This window comes from Silurus meridionalis, chromosome 28, assembly GCF_014805685.1.
Source record: "Silurus meridionalis isolate SWU-2019-XX chromosome 28, ASM1480568v1, whole genome shotgun sequence".
In the NCBI taxonomy this organism is placed as follows: domain Eukaryota; kingdom Metazoa; phylum Chordata; class Actinopteri; order Siluriformes; family Siluridae; genus Silurus; species Silurus meridionalis.
In genome coordinates, this window is record NC_060911.1 from 16,329,545 (window position 1) to 16,345,277 (window position 15,733).

General features: G+C 38.0%; 1 protein-coding gene and 1 long non-coding RNA gene across 2 annotated transcripts; one reads left to right on the forward strand and one right to left on the reverse strand.

The window, feature by feature from the left end:
- Positions 1-1,653: 1,653 nt before the first annotated feature.
- Positions 1,654-15,690, forward strand: adra1d (adrenoceptor alpha 1D). Its single transcript, XM_046843552.1, has 2 exons — positions 1,654-3,755; positions 13,294-15,690. Exons 1-2 carry the CDS (start codon positions 2,828-2,830, stop codon positions 13,845-13,847), a joined length of 1,482 nt encoding a protein of 493 aa, XP_046699508.1. The 5' UTR covers positions 1,654-2,827; the 3' UTR covers positions 13,848-15,690.
- Positions 11,254-13,168, reverse strand: LOC124381707. Its single transcript, XR_006924915.1, has 3 exons — positions 13,011-13,168; positions 12,117-12,341; positions 11,254-11,605 (listed from the first exon to the last, which is right to left on the reverse strand). It is a non-coding gene; the product is annotated as an uncharacterized LOC124381707 (long non-coding RNA).
- Positions 15,691-15,733: the final 43 nt, after the last annotated feature.

A 15,733-nucleotide genomic window follows, 5' to 3' on the forward strand; every position in this document is an offset into this window, starting at 1 on the left:
ATTGATATTTTGGTAGAGATAAAAGGTCAAGAATTCAAGAATTTAAATCCCAGCACCACCAGACTGCTTCTGCTGAGCTGCAAATATAAATGAATGTTCAAGCCCATTGTTGGGCCCTTGAGCAAGGCCCTTAACCCTGTCTGTACTAGGGCTGCTGAATCATTGTTTTGACCCCAGTTTTTTAACAAGCTTGGATATGTTCTGTAGAGTCTAAGTGACAACTACAACCCCTTTTCTCTGGATTCCATCTGATTTTCATCTCATTTGTAAATGGAACTTGCAGACACCAATTAGCTGCAGGGTTACTTCAGTGCGTGTTGCAGCACGGGGCTTCGGCGCCTTTTTAAAATGTGTAGTGGCCAATTTCAGTCCCGGTTTCATATTTTTGACGGATTTAATCAGATGTTTCAAACTGACAAAAAAAAGAGATGTCAAAACTCCTACTGTGTGATGTTCACAAAACTTCAACCAGTAGAAAACACATCTACAGCTACAACTACATCCAGTATGGCTGCATTTCTCCACAGCATAACCATTAAACAATTTCAGGTCTCTTTCTTACAGTGTTCTCGGTACTCTGTTCTTCACTTGTTCCACTGAGGGAACTCTAAGGGGTTAAACTGGAGAACACTAATGACCAATGGCAAACCTTTAGAGCGTGGGCTACAATGCATGCACTTTCAAAAAAAAGGTTTCTTAAGGGTTCTATAGGTTCATTATAAAACTGAGAAATAAAAAATGGATTCTACAACTAGGTCATTTTTGATAGGACAAATTTTTGTTTACATTTTTATTTTTTTCCAAAACAATATTAGATGGTTGATAATCCTACAGTCGGTAGAATCATGGTCAAATCATTTCTACTGAAATGCTCTAAAAGACATAAATGTTCAAATTTCAAAATCCTACACGATTTATGGAACACTTTAATGGTTCTTCAGAAGATTTTTGTATTATTACAAGTTCTTGGCTTCACACAAAATAATACTTGGAAGCCTTTCTGATATGAAAACTCTTTGCTATTCCGTCAAATTTGGTTCAATCAAAACCATCAAAGTAGAATGTTTGCAAGGAAAAACCCTCAAATATACAATGATTTTTTTTCCTTTGTATTAACTTGTTCAACTAAAAATTACTACAAATGATTGGTTATTGCTTTGTTCTGGGTTAGAACCTTGAAGAACCCTTAAAACAATCATGTGCTACTTGCAGATTATATTGAAATCCATCTATATGAGTAGCAGGAGTGTGAAGAGTGTGAAGAGACCAAGGCTGGTTTTGTTCACAAAACTCACAAATTCATTAACTTAATGTTTTGTTTACTTTTCCTCTTTTTTTATGCTTTGCAGCTCTGTTTTCTTAGATCAGTCCTGTGCAGAGTTATTAACCCCTCATCTACAGCCCCCGGGGGCATCATAAAGACGCTTTCCTTTAGGGGTTTATCTTTGTGTACTGAACCCACGGGCAGCAGCTGCACTGTGTCATCATAAACTGACCTAACAGCTCGCTGTGTCACTTACCATGTTCATACAAGCAGAACAAATTCAGCAGCACTTAGGAGTCAAAGAGACCATGTTTTATTTATAACCACATTTTTTAAAGGAATTGAGGATATTTAAGAATTAAATAAAACATTTCAGATACTCGCCCAGTTCAGATTTATTTTACACACACATTTAGAAAAGTAACACATTTATTTGAATGTTTATAGTATTTTATGCTACTAAGCATACAGCAAGTTTGCAAAATCAGAATGGTATACTGTTAACAACAACCAATCAGTGACCACCACTTTTCTGTACAACCAATCAGTGACCACCACCTTTCTGTACAACCAATCAGTAAACACCACTTTTCTGTACAACCAATCACTAACCACCACCTTTCTGTACAACCAATCACTCACCACCACCTTTCTGTACAACCAATCACTTACCACCACCTTTCTGTACAACCAATCAGTGACCACCACCTTTCTGTACAACCAATCAGTGACCACCACCTTTCTGTACAACCAATCACTCACCACCACCTTTCTGTACAACCAATCAGTGACCACCACCTTTCTGTACAACCAATCACTTGCCACCACCTTTCTGTACAACCAATCAGTGACCACCACCTTTTGTACTACCAATCAGTGACCACCACCTTTCTGTACAACCAATCCCTCACCACCACTTTTCTGTACAACCAATCACTCATAGAACTGATAGAATTATCTTAGTATATAAAAAATTGCATGTAAGTATCATAAGTGTCTTTAGAAAAACCTATTTTTTCCTTCTTGAAGTTTATAAATATGAAAACCTTTTTCCCTAACCCTTTTCAGCATGCGTTCGTTACTTTCCCCTGAAACCAGTTTGCACCTAACCCTTGTCCCAGGAGAGCCGCGCTGCAGTCCCTCTGCTGGTGTGGTTCCGAAGCGCACGGCTGCGTGGTTATGAAGCGTCACTCAGTTGGGAGGAGAACCTGAACACGGGGTTACGCGCAGCCCCAGTGTGGAGAAGCGCGCAGCACTCGAGCCACCGAAACCAGCGACAAACCCGGAGCGTGCGTCTGGAGAAGAACTGCGGAACTCTACCTCACATGACTCAGCAGGTGGATGAGTGGAGTCTTGCGAATCCTGGACCTGAAAGAAGACTCCGGAATGGATTCCCGAAAGCTGAAAGTGAGACCCGAGTGAAAGCGCGGGTGTGTGAAAGAGAAAAACATGGACGGAAGGGTGGATGGATGGATGCGCGTCTCTCTGTCAGCTATGGAAAATGAAAGTGTGCTGCGCTTTAAAATGAGACTCGTGTAAAACTTTTCTTTATGGAGTTTCAACATGCCATTGTCTAATCGGAACCAGAGTCATGACGCGCTCAACGTGTCGCTCTCCGAGATATCCAACAGCAGCGCGAACGCGACGTGCGCCGGAACCGTGCTGGACGCGCAGGTCGTGGCGGTGGGAATCTTCCTGGCCGTCTTCATCCTGGCCGCAATCGTCGGGAACATTTTGGTAATTCTTTCGGTTTTGTGCAACAAGCATCTGCAGACAGTCACCAACTTCTTCATAGTGAATTTAGCCATCGCGGATTTACTCCTGAGCGTCGTGGTGCTGCCCTTCTCCGCGTCGCTGGAGGTGTTTGGATGCTGGATGTTTGGACGCGTCTTCTGCAACATCTGGGCTGCCGTGGACGTCTTGTGCTGCACCGCGTCCATCCTGAGCTTGTGCATCATCTCCATAGACCGGTACATCGGCGTCAAATACTGCCTCAAATACCCCACGATAATGACCGAGCGCAAAGCCGGGGTCATCCTGGTCCTGCTCTGGGTCTCCTCGGTGGTCATCTCAGTAGGACCGCTTTTAGGCTGGAAGGAACCTCCGCCGTCTGACGAGAGCATCTGCAGCATCACAGAGGAACCCGGCTACGCGTTGTTCTCCTCGCTGTTCTCTTTCTACCTCCCGCTCATGGTCATCCTCGTCATGTACTTTCGGGTCTACGTGGTGGCTCGGAGGACGACTAAGAGCCTGGAAGCAGGAGTGAAGCGAGAAAGGAACAAGTCCATGGAGGTGGTGCTGCGGATCCACTGCCGGAGCTCACCGGAAGACGCCGGCGCGGGTTCCAAGAGCAAGAACAATCCGCTGCGCAGCTCGCTCTCGGTGCGCCTCATGAAGTTCTCCAGGGAGAAGAAAGCGGCGAAAACTCTGGCTATCGTGGTCGGGATGTTCATTGTGTGTTGGCTGCCGTTTTTCTTCGTCTTGCCTCTAGGTATGAGATGTTTCTGTGGCGGTCCATTGTGTGTGTGTGTGCGTGTGTGTGTTTGTGCACGAGCGCTTTTTATTATTATTTTTTTTAGCAATAGCAATTTCAAACGAATCCACGTTCTGAATGAGGTCTCCAAAAGAGTTCTTCAGTTTAACGCTGGTGGGGGTATTTATTTCTGCTTGTTTTAATTTCTTACTCGATTTAATGAAATTTTATTTGCACTGGTTTTAATTTTATGTTTGTTTCTTGTTTAAAGACAGATAATGAAGCATATGTTATTTTTCTTTCCTGTTTATTTATTTACTAGTGTTTTATATATTTATTATTTTGCAAAATTTAAAACTCACGTGCACAGTCTATAATGTAAAAGAAAAAAAACTGTTTTGGTAAAATTCTACACTTTCATTTAATTTAATTGTATTTGTTTCGTTATACTTCAGTTGCGCGCGCAATCTGACCGACTAAATCAAATGAACAGTTAAAGAGTCTGATCCACTCGTTACGCTTCATTTGAGTCTCATAAGCGGTAATTTAACTACAGGGATTAGTTGTGAGCATCACACTGGACGTAATGCTCCTGGGTTTTCGGGGGTAGAAGCGCATTTGTTGAGGCTTTACGCGCGCGCTCAAAGCTGTAAGCCCGTTAAATACCTATAAATACCCCAAGCACGCGCATACCTATAGGGATACCAAACAGACGCCTACTGCACACGTGCACGCCGAAATAAATACTGCACGTGGGAGTGCAAAGAAAAAAAATTGAGGCAATGTGTTTTTTTATGCCACTTTGTGAGATGTTTGTGGACATGACATAATGGGACCTGCCTGCTGATGTAGAAGTGAGTTTGCACAATGGAACACAATGTTCCGTTTTCCTGACGAGTCTAAATAAGTCGAGTGGAGAGTTTGTTTCTCATCCCCAAGGGGAATTTGGGGAAGATTTTTGGTTTGTATCTTTGATGACACAATTTAGAGCCTTTAAGTCTTCTAAGTGCAGGGGAACAAATACCTGACTATTTAAAACCTTTTTTTATGACAGACTTTTTCTCTTCCAGTCTTCTGGGAAAAAGTTTCATTAGATTTTGGAGATTTCTGAGCAGTCCACTACAAGGGTGTTAGTAAAGTCATGTGCTGATGTAGGTTAATTGAGGAGGCCTGGGATGTGATCAGCATTTCTGGGAAGGGTTTCATTTGATCAGGTGTGCCCCTTGTTGTCAGTTGTGGCACCTGCAAACAGACTTCCACAGCTTTATGTTCTTTTTTGACAGAGTTCTATAATTCTAACGAGAACCTGTTTTGGTTGCCCATTGGTTAAGAATTGAACTTTAGATTGGAAGATCATGAGGTCAAATCCCAATGCCATCATGTTGGCTTTGCTGGGCCCTTGAGCAAGGCCCTTAACCCTTAACTGCTCAGTGTATTAAAAAATAAGATAAATGTAAGTTGCTCTGTCTCAAATGGACCCAATATCCTGGTGAAAACACTTCTCTCAATGATAAAACCCTGACTTTTTATGTAAATCTTTGGAGAAAAGACTTTCCCTTTTAGGAAGTATTGCAAAGATGTTCTTTAGCAGCTCAAATACCTTGAAGTTCCACCAGCATTTCTTCCGTTAAGGTGTAGCTATGGGCAGATGTAGGTAAGGAGGTTTTCTTTGTATAAACAGTTTGCCACAAAGAAGAAATCTTTCATAAGGAAAACAATCTTAGGACAAAAACGATGCAGCACTTTTTTCAGAAAATTATGAACAATTACAAATCGAAAGGTTTTGATATATAACTTGCTTCACCATATTTCCTGTATGATTCATTCGCTGCAGCCTTTTAGTTTGCACAGGGACATGATTGACGGCTTCATCATGCAGACCAAAATAAATACGTGGAATGAAATTCGACTGATTTGACACTAACCTGGATAATCGATCCATGAATTCTCTGATTTATGAAGGATGAGGTGAAGCCAAGAAGCTTTCTCCGGGTTGCATAACGACCACCGTGGCGACCTGCACTAATTACAGCGAGGTTTTCCCGCCCATGATTTAGCCCTTCGTTACAGTTTAGCCCTGAGGGATTTCTATATGGAGGCACCATTAATTAATTAGGGTTAAAGAATTTAATGCATCTGATAATGGAATAATGGAAAAGGTGAAAGCCAAGCTGCCGTTCACACAAAGCGTCCAATCAGCCGCGGGTTCTATAATTAAACTGGATATGACAGCAAAAAAGAAAGGCTTTTTTTAATAAATGAAAAACGTGTAACGATAATATTGCTCATTTGTTTTTAATGCAGCAAAGCTTGAATAAGAGCAAAATTCTGTGAATTATTCTGGATCAATATAAATTTTTTTTTTTCTCCAATGGTGCTTTTTTTTTTCACATGAGCACACATGCATGAACCAGAATTATGGTCATGCCTCCAAATACTTTAGTCTCATTCCTTACAGGCCCCATGTGATAGCAAATCAGGTTGAGGTCTGAACAAACAGAGTGGTAGAAATTCCACATTAATGCAGAATGGAGACTATGAGATTAGCATGTTTCTGCTGGATATTAGTCTGCGATTTGGCAACTATGCCAACTATTCCCCCTTGACCTTCTATGTATTTTGCCATAATCACATTAAATTGAAAAGGGCAGTCAGGAAAACAAAACCACATATGCAAACATGTGAAGAGCTTCAGGCTAAGAAAAAAGTGTTGAGGCCAAAATAAGGGAACTTGTTTTTGTCTGAGAATTTTTAATGAATCATCCAGTAAAAAGCTGAGCACCGGTTAGGCTTCATAACTGGATCCCACAGTAATTCCTTTGAGTTCGAGGTTTGCATTAGGGATTAGGATGTCACAGGAAATCTTGCAGGAGTAGTCAGGAGTGGTCAAGAGGGTCTACAGGAATGAGTGGGAGTGGTCCAGAGTGTCTACAATGATGAGTAGGATTGATTTAGAGTATCTAAGGAAGGAGTGAGAGGGTCTGAAGAATTAGTAGGACTGTTGTTCTTAATCAAACAACAGGGTAAATTTATATTTTACTACTGCTGGAAGGTCTGAGAAAAAGTCATGTGCATGAAGCTGAGCTTTTTGTTCAAATCAAATCAAATCAAATTTTACTTGTCACATACACATACATACAGAGTACGACATGCAGTGAAATGCTTTATACGACTGTCTGGCATGAGGGAATAGATTGGGAAGAAAAATAAACCAAGAAAAAGAAGGCAGATATATAAAGAGTATATAACATAAAAACATATATAAAGATATATAGTATATGAGGACAATGTGTATATACAAGATACGCTTATGACAGTAAACAGTAATCACATAAGGGTTGAAGTGATTGTCCTTAAAGTGACCGTGTGCGGTGTGGTGTGGTATAAAGGTGACTCTCTCAAACACAGAGAGAATGAGGAGGAGCTTCTTCCTGCAGGCCATTCAGAGTTTAAACCAGGAAACACCCAGGATCTAAAAACGGGCCCACTCTCTCCATCATCACACTTTTCTGAAAATATTTTTCTTTTCCCACTACAAAACTTTAATCTCTAGACTGTCACTTTAACTGTGGACTGTGATGGCTGTGCATCTTTAAGGAAATCTCCTCTAAAAAGCAGAAGTGGAAAGGAAACTAAACTTTTGCATTAATTGCTGGACATTTACACGTTTGTGTGGACTTGTAGAGGGATTTATGCCCCAGTACCGAGACTATTAGAAATCCAGTTCAAGGAAAAGCCTTTTTATTTTATACAAACTGTGCGGAAAACCGTGTTAAAGCAAATCAATTCGGTGTTCACAAGCGCACAGTAAAAAGTCTGAGTATATCTTCTGCAAGGCGCTGATGAATGGGCCGATATGAGATCTGATAAGGATGCCAGGTTTTCCCTGAAGTAATGGGTCTTATCGATGCCAGTAATCAGTTTAATTTTTATTTAGTTCGGTTTATAGAAAGGTTTCTCTCACCACTCTCAAACACATTACATTTTCATTCGGTTTGGACTTTTAAACCTGACTACATGTTCCATGTAAACGTACCTATTGTCTGCAGGAATGAGTGAGATTGGTCAAGAATGTCTCTAAGAGTGGTCAAGCATTTCTTGCAGGTGTGAGCAGGATTTGATGAATGTATGAATGTGTGAAAAGGATCAGTCAAAAGTGTCTGCAGGAATTTGCTAGATTAGACCGGAGTGTCTTTGGGAACAAAGAGATTGGAGAACACTGCAAATTTGACCAGGACAAGTCAAAAATGTTTTTAGGAGAAGGTTTGGAGAACAGTGTCTACAAGAGCAGGTGGAACTGGAAGTATATTCCTGGTTTTGGTTAGAATTCTTTTAAAAGGGTTAATATGTTGTTTGCTTTTTTATACCAATGAAAAACTGTGAACGTTTTTGGGGTCTTGCAAAAATGGTGCTACTGTTATAGAAAACACTTAATGATTGTTTTTTAAATAGAAACTGTAGAAGTAAATATATTACCACAGATCTTGTAAAGAGTTTCAGATTATTAGCCAAACTAAGCAGTTGTCTGGCATTGTAGTGGGATTGTAGATAAAACCTTTAAGCATTGCTTCATAGAAACACAATGAAGAGACTTTTCAGATTCAGGATGTTAAATAGAAACCTTTCTAAACATTTTTAAGTTTATAGAGCTTCTGAAAATTACCACACCAGCACTGGTTTAAAAACTAAAATCCTGCCATTCCTGAAAACCTTTTAAAACCCACAAGATCAGTGAGATTGAGTATTTATTTTCCCCTAATAGTTATCAAAGGATGCTTCAAAGTAGCTATGAAGATTAGCAAGACCGTTCACAGATCTTTGAGTACAACTCAAAGCTGATTCACTTTTAGAAAATAAAACTAAATCCAAAACCATGAAGGGTGCTTCAGCTGCAGGAGTGTTTTTATTTATTACCTCTTACAGGCAGTGAAGAACCCCTGTATCATTAAGTGTAGTGTAGCTTTTTGGGCTGAAGAAAAAACTGATATTACATTAATAATTATTTAATAGAATTGGGAAAAAAACAATGGTTATTATATTAGCATAAATAAGCCAGGGATTGTTCTTGTTTCTTGGTAGCTACAGCCTGAGATGAGACTCAAGCTGGGAAGCTCAAACATGACAATTAGTGCTGTGAGGGATAAAACTAATATATATATATATATATATATATATATATATATATATATATATATATATATATATATATATATATATATATAGTGTAAGTGATTATTGACCCATGGCTGTGTAACTGCGGGTGTAGTGACTGATGGGAGTCTTAGTACAGGGCCATAATACACTTAAAAAGTCTTAAACACTTAAATTGTCTCAGATTATATTTAACTCCGCAGGTTAGCCTTTTTGGTCAGCTTAGGTTTTTTTAGGTTAGTATTTTCTCACTAGGTCACTTGATCTTTTTGTTTTTTCAGTCACTCACTTTAGTTTGAAAGCTCGTATGACTGATTCACAGCAGCAGAATTGGTAAATCTTGTGCAAGTTTAGTATAGCTTCAGCAAAGTGACCAATTTGTGTGTCCAGTCGAGAAGATTAGAAAGCAGGTCCCATTTTTATAGACTTAAACAAATATGTATATACAGTGGTGTGTGTGAAAAAGTTTTTGCCCCCTTCCTGATTGTTTTTTTTGCATGTTTTCACACTTTAATGTTTCAGATCATCAAACTAATTTAAATATTAGTAAAAGAGAACACAAGTGAACACAACATGCATTTTTCAAATGAAGGTTTTTATTATTGAGGGAAAACAAAATCCCAAACTGCATGGCCCTGTGTGAAAAAGTGTTTGCTTCTAAACGTAATAAGTGGTTGGCCGCCCTCAGCACCAACAACTGCAATAAAGCGTGTGTGACAACTTACACTGAGTCTGTTACTGCGCTGTGGAGGAATTTTGTCACTCACACAATTTCTGCAGAATTGTTGTAATTCAGCCACATTGGAAGGTTCACACCACTGTATGTGACTGTGTTTGTCCTGAACGATCAGTTTAATATTCAGTTCTTTACTCAGAACATTGAAGAGACGAGCTGCTACAGGCCAAAACAAAGTGCACAATGTGTCCAGTGAACCAGGGCCGGGATGCCATGCTGATATTTTATTATGGGCTCATAACTGTATTTCGTGAGTAATGTGTTTTTATTTTCCCATACCACTGAGAACAGTTTGCTGTGAGGGAGAATTTATAATAATATCATGCCAAAGGAAATAATTAAATCAAGCCAAAGCCAAATGTAACATGAGGCCATTTGTCCACATTTTGCAAAGATTCTAAAAATACATGCGAAACATAGCGTAGTTTTATTTCTGTAGAGGAACAAATAGAAAAAAAACACCATGGGTTTAACAGTAAGATGTACATCATCTCATATCTATACACAAAGGAGGTATATATGTACTTTAAAGCAGGAAATATATGTAGTCGGCAAATATATTATATATAAATAATTATTTTAATTTTTATAATAATGATTACATATAAACCAGGTAATAAAGCATATTTCTAAACATTTTACTTAATTCAGTCTATAATTAAAAAAAAAATATTCTGCTTGAAATTTGTAAAATATATTATTATTTACAAAGATTTAGTATAAGATACAATTACAAAGCAAATGTATCTATGTTCTAGATATTTATTACTTCCTGATTGTGTCATCAGCACACAAAGGAAATTAGACATTAAATGTACACAAGTGTATCCACATTTAGTCTCCATTTTCTCTTACAATCAGCTCCACTTTTCTGGGTAGATGTTTCACGAGATTTTGTCCAAATACTTTTGGCTATAAAGTGTATAATTAATACAGGGTCCACATGAGAGGAGTTTCATTGGAAAACATGCCGAAAGTAGTAAAAGCAAAAGCATCATCGTTACACTGAGCGTTTGAGCGTGACAGTGTTCTAATAACAGTACTGAGGCAGTTAGAAGCTCGGGCACGTATATTGCGTACGTGTTCATATTTGGATTTCACAGATATAGGAAAATATGTCAGATACTTGTAACCATATGCCACATATGTTTCTAAATATTACAAACTCAATTTTTATATATGTAACATTTTCCCAAATACACACATATTTGACACGTGAATGTAGAATACATGTTTATATGAGTAAAGCATGTTTATCCTTTTATTTATAATAGACACACATTATGTGTATATAACATATATACAGTATATATATATATATATATATATATATATATATATATATATATATACAGTATATATATATATATATATATATATATATATATATATATATATAATGTGTATATAATGTGTACACAATGTGTGTGTGTGTGTGTGTGTGTGTGTGTGTGTGTGTGTGTGTGTGCGTGTTTAATTACATTTATTGTTGGTTTACAATTGCTCCCGGATTAAAGAAAGCAAGCAGCAGGACTAAAATAAAAGCAATAGTTGAAATCCTTGTGTGCCAACAAGTAACAGGGATCAACAATCAACCTAATCTAATATTAAACATAATGTAACAAAATGTAACATTAAACATTTTATTAATATTTTCAAAGTAAAATCGTGACATCATCGCATGGTACAGTAATCAATTTGCACTTTCTCCTGTTCTGGAAATTAAAACACTGTTTGTGTGATTTTCTCAAGGGTTAGGGTTAATCATTTTGGAAAAAAGATTTGGAATAATGTCAATCCCAAACCCGCATATCTAAAAGTCAAAAAAAGAGAGTAAACAAGTGACATCAATACTTTAACAAAGAAATTACAAGTAAAGCTAAGTTTAATAATAAAACAAACATTAAAAAACATTCCATAATTTAGTGATCGTCTCAAACTGGAGTAAAAAATGTGGAATGATGTAACACTGATGACGTCTCTGAAACAGTCAAAATAGATATTAGTTAGATATTTTTGTAATGAACTCAGCATGAAAAAAGCATGTTTCACTTTATGTACACAATTTGTTTTAACATAAAATCAAAGCTTTGAAAGTAGAAGACTTTCATGTGCTGTTGACTGTGTGTTTTTTATGCTTTAGCATATTCACACAGGATATTTCTAGCAAAGTAAAATGACCATTGAGATGACAAACCATACACACGTCATTTGCTTAAATATGATGCATAAAGACGGCCGTATATCTTTCAGTGGCTCAAGTAACAAACATTTGCTAACAGATTTGTTTTAATGAGAAATCCTATAAATGTTTACATTCAAAGAACATTCCTGTTTGTTTGGAATTTAGCATATTAGTAAAGGAAGATGTACATCAAGATGAGAAAGCTGTTTAAAAAAACAAACATGTAATCTACAAAACATGATGCACATAGTCAGTCGACGTGTTTAAGTGTAAATAATTTATAAATATATATAAAAAAAAATCTTACCTTGTAAAATCTCCACATCTTTTTATCCAAATCCTCCTGGGCACTGAGTCTGACTGCAGCTCCTTTACTCCCTCACCCGGGTCCACAAGGCCATCTGGTGGCACTGCAGCTCCTTTACTCCTTCACCTGAGTCCACAAGGCTAGGTGGTGATACAGCAGCTTCTTTACTCCCTCTCTCGAGTCCACAAGGCCAGGTGGTAGAAGATAGATAGAAGATGAATGGAGCTGAAGCATGAACAGTGTGGTGGATCAATAAACTTGATGCATTCAATAATTTGGAGATAATCTTTAATGAGCATCTTTTCATCATCTCTATGTGCAGGGTTCCTACACATTTTGGAAAAGTATGGAAAAGAATGAAATTTAATTTCAGTGATTTTCAGGATTAGTGTGGAGGAAAAAGTATTGAAAAATATTTGTGTTTCCATACTATTGCCCTATTTGGTTTTCTAAAAGATAAAATTTAAGAATTTTTAAAAATCTTTTATTTATTTATTTATTTATTTTTTATACAACAAATGCTGTGTCTACACAATGGCGGTTTCATCTAAAAAAATACGGCCACAATTTCGTTTCCAATGGTTGCCTAAAAGTGCACTAAAATGTCTGAACATGCTCACGTCCTTGTACTTTTGGGGAAACTGCTAAATATGAAAGTGTGAACGTGGAGAATTTTAAGACCAAAACGCTGTTTTTCAAATTTATCCGGATTCATGTAGACTTAGCCCGAGGCTCAGTGATGCACGTGGGGAGTGAAAGCTGGATGTGTGGTCTGATTCAACAGACGAGCTCCTGTAGCTCAAACTGCTAAAGAAGTTCATGTGAATGTTTTAGCACCAAAAAGGGGACCAACACAATATTTTGCATAATGTTATGCCTGATCATTGTACTTACACTTTTTGGTAGATGCCCTTATCCAGAGCAATTTACTTTTATGCCATTTATTCACTGAGTAGTTGAAAGTTAAGGTCCTTGTTCAAGGGCCCATCTGTGGAAACTTGATGCAGCTGCGATTTAAACTCATGACCTCTTAATTACAAGACAAACATCTTACCCAATGAGCTAGCACTTCCCAATTCTACTTCTACTTTTTCTCTGCCATGGGTTGCCAAATCATCAAAAATGGCAGTAATTTAATTTAAAGGAATAAATGTCTCTTTCTCTCTTTTCCGCCTAGGATCTTTCTTCCCTGCTCTGAAACCTTCAGACATGGTGTTTAAGATCATCTTCTGGCTGGGTTACTTCAACAGCTGCATTAACCCGGTCATCTACCCCTGCTCTAGTAAAGAATTCCAACGAGCCTTTACCCGCCTACTTCGCTGCCAGTGCCATCGGCGCCCCCGCCGCTTACGCCGCTTCTATGACCAGCGCTGGCGTACGGCCCTCAGGGGCCCGGCTACAGACTCTCGGGGTGACTATCAACCCGGTTTCTCCCTCCACGAGTCCTGCAGCAGCTCCATTTTCTCCTGTCGGAGCAAAAGCCGTTCCCTGAACCTGAAAAGCTGGAATCTGTTCCCTCCCTTGCAGAAGTCCTCCTTCCGACTGAAGGAGAAGATGAACAACTTGTCGAACAAGATCAAGAGTGGTGCGGGGAAGAGTTCAATGCCCTCTCTGGACAGGACCGAGATCGATACGGTGGCCATGGGGATCTACAGCGATTGCAGTGAGCCAAGTGGCTATCAGATATACGATCTGACAGAATGTTACGGCTTGAAGGAAACAGATATCTAAGTTGAGATGTTGCTCAGACACAAAATGGGCAACTTGACAAAAGCACACTTTCAAAAACTATTCAAGATCACAGAAATGTTTTTGTTTACTTTTTTGTCTAAGACAAGACAGACATTTCTTTCCCAGGGGTATTTTAAAACATTTGACTTTGAACACTGAAGGTGCATATGTTTCTTATTTGTCCCTGTAAAGTAAAACGACTGCTTTACTCCAGACACTGCCATCACTTGGCGTATAACCAGACTCGTGCACTCTGTAAATCTATTTTAGAGGCGTTTTAGTGTAATCATTTAAAGTCACCCAAAAATTTGTCTAGAATTATTATTTTTAAAGACAGAAAATGATGCTTTTAGGTTTTATTACTGTTGTTTCAAAGACAGAACTTTCACTCTCATCCAAAAAATAAAGAAAATTCAATATACCCTTCAAATCCAAATCACTAAATGATTTTTGTCTAAACCACAATATCCTAAAGTTTTAGCAATTTTTATAGCAGCTCTAAACAGCAGTTCACTAAATTCAGTTTTCTCTCTTAAAGTTAATAAATCAATAACAGGGATTGGTACCAATAAACCACAAAAAATCTGTTGCAACGCAATTACACTGGAGACGTCTTTACAATTCACAACAATGCTCTCTGAGAACGGCAGTTTTTTCACTACTGTAAAATTGTTTCCTTTTTTTGTTTGGTTTCTGGAGGAAAAATCTAACGAATTGATGAAGGCTCATTGCTTTGAATAAATTCAACGATGTACATCTTCGCCACTGTAGGAGGCTCAGATGAGAGCAATTAGTAGATTAAGTGTAAATATTCTATGTTTCAGATTTATAATGGGATGTTTTGATTATGTGTGAAAGATTTTTTTTTCTATGTATCTGAAGAAACCCACGTACACTATAAGGACAAAAGCACTGGGACACTTGACTTTACCAACTGTTTGTAGTTATTCAGCAAACTGTTATCACAAAGTTGTAAGTAAACAATTGTATAAGATCATGATCAGGTCTGTGAAGATGGGTTGGAATGAATGATCTCCTGCTATAGAGGTTGTTTTGGGATGAATTGGAATGCTGATTGCACTCCACTTCAGTACCTACTGGCATTACTAACAGCCTTGTAGCTAAATGTATCTCCACAAATCGAGCATAACATCTTCCCAGAAGAGTGGAGTTAGTAAATTTGGAATGAGATGTTTAAAAAGCACATAGCAATCTTATTGCTATGTTCACCGACATTTGTCCATGTAGTGTACGTTTATCCATACAAAATCTAACGCTGTGCATAGGAACCGCGTGGAACCACTAAAACCATGATTATTAGCAAACAAATTGTACCTGATATTTTCAGCACCAGAAGTTCCAAAAATATTGCACTGCAGTGGCACGTTTGAGCTGGAAACAAAACTCTTTTCAAGTTTCGGGTGACTTTCAAAAAAATACTTTCAAAAATAGCTTAATCATAGTAACAAAAGACCTCCATACAGTGAGCTACCTACAGTTCAACCGTGAAGTCTGAGGAAACACGAAAGTCCACGGTACAGTGTGTTATTTATTATAACTTGCCGAGAGGTACTGTTGTGTTTACTTGTAAAAGGCATATCGTTTAACCTGGAACAGGTCGTTTTTATTTAAATGGAACACAACACACTACTTCTAGACGCCTCCATGTTCATACGTTTTTTTCAAAATGGGAGTTCTTCGTGCAACCAAAAAAAAAAAAACGACTACAAAAAAAAATATTCATTTGAATTCATTTGTATTTGCAGATGTGTTGTCCATCCATAACTGATGTAACACACACATACACATAAAAAACAAATAGAAATAAAAAATTTGAGCATTTCTTCTTTTTTTGCTTCATTCTTCTGATTTTACAGTGGAAAACG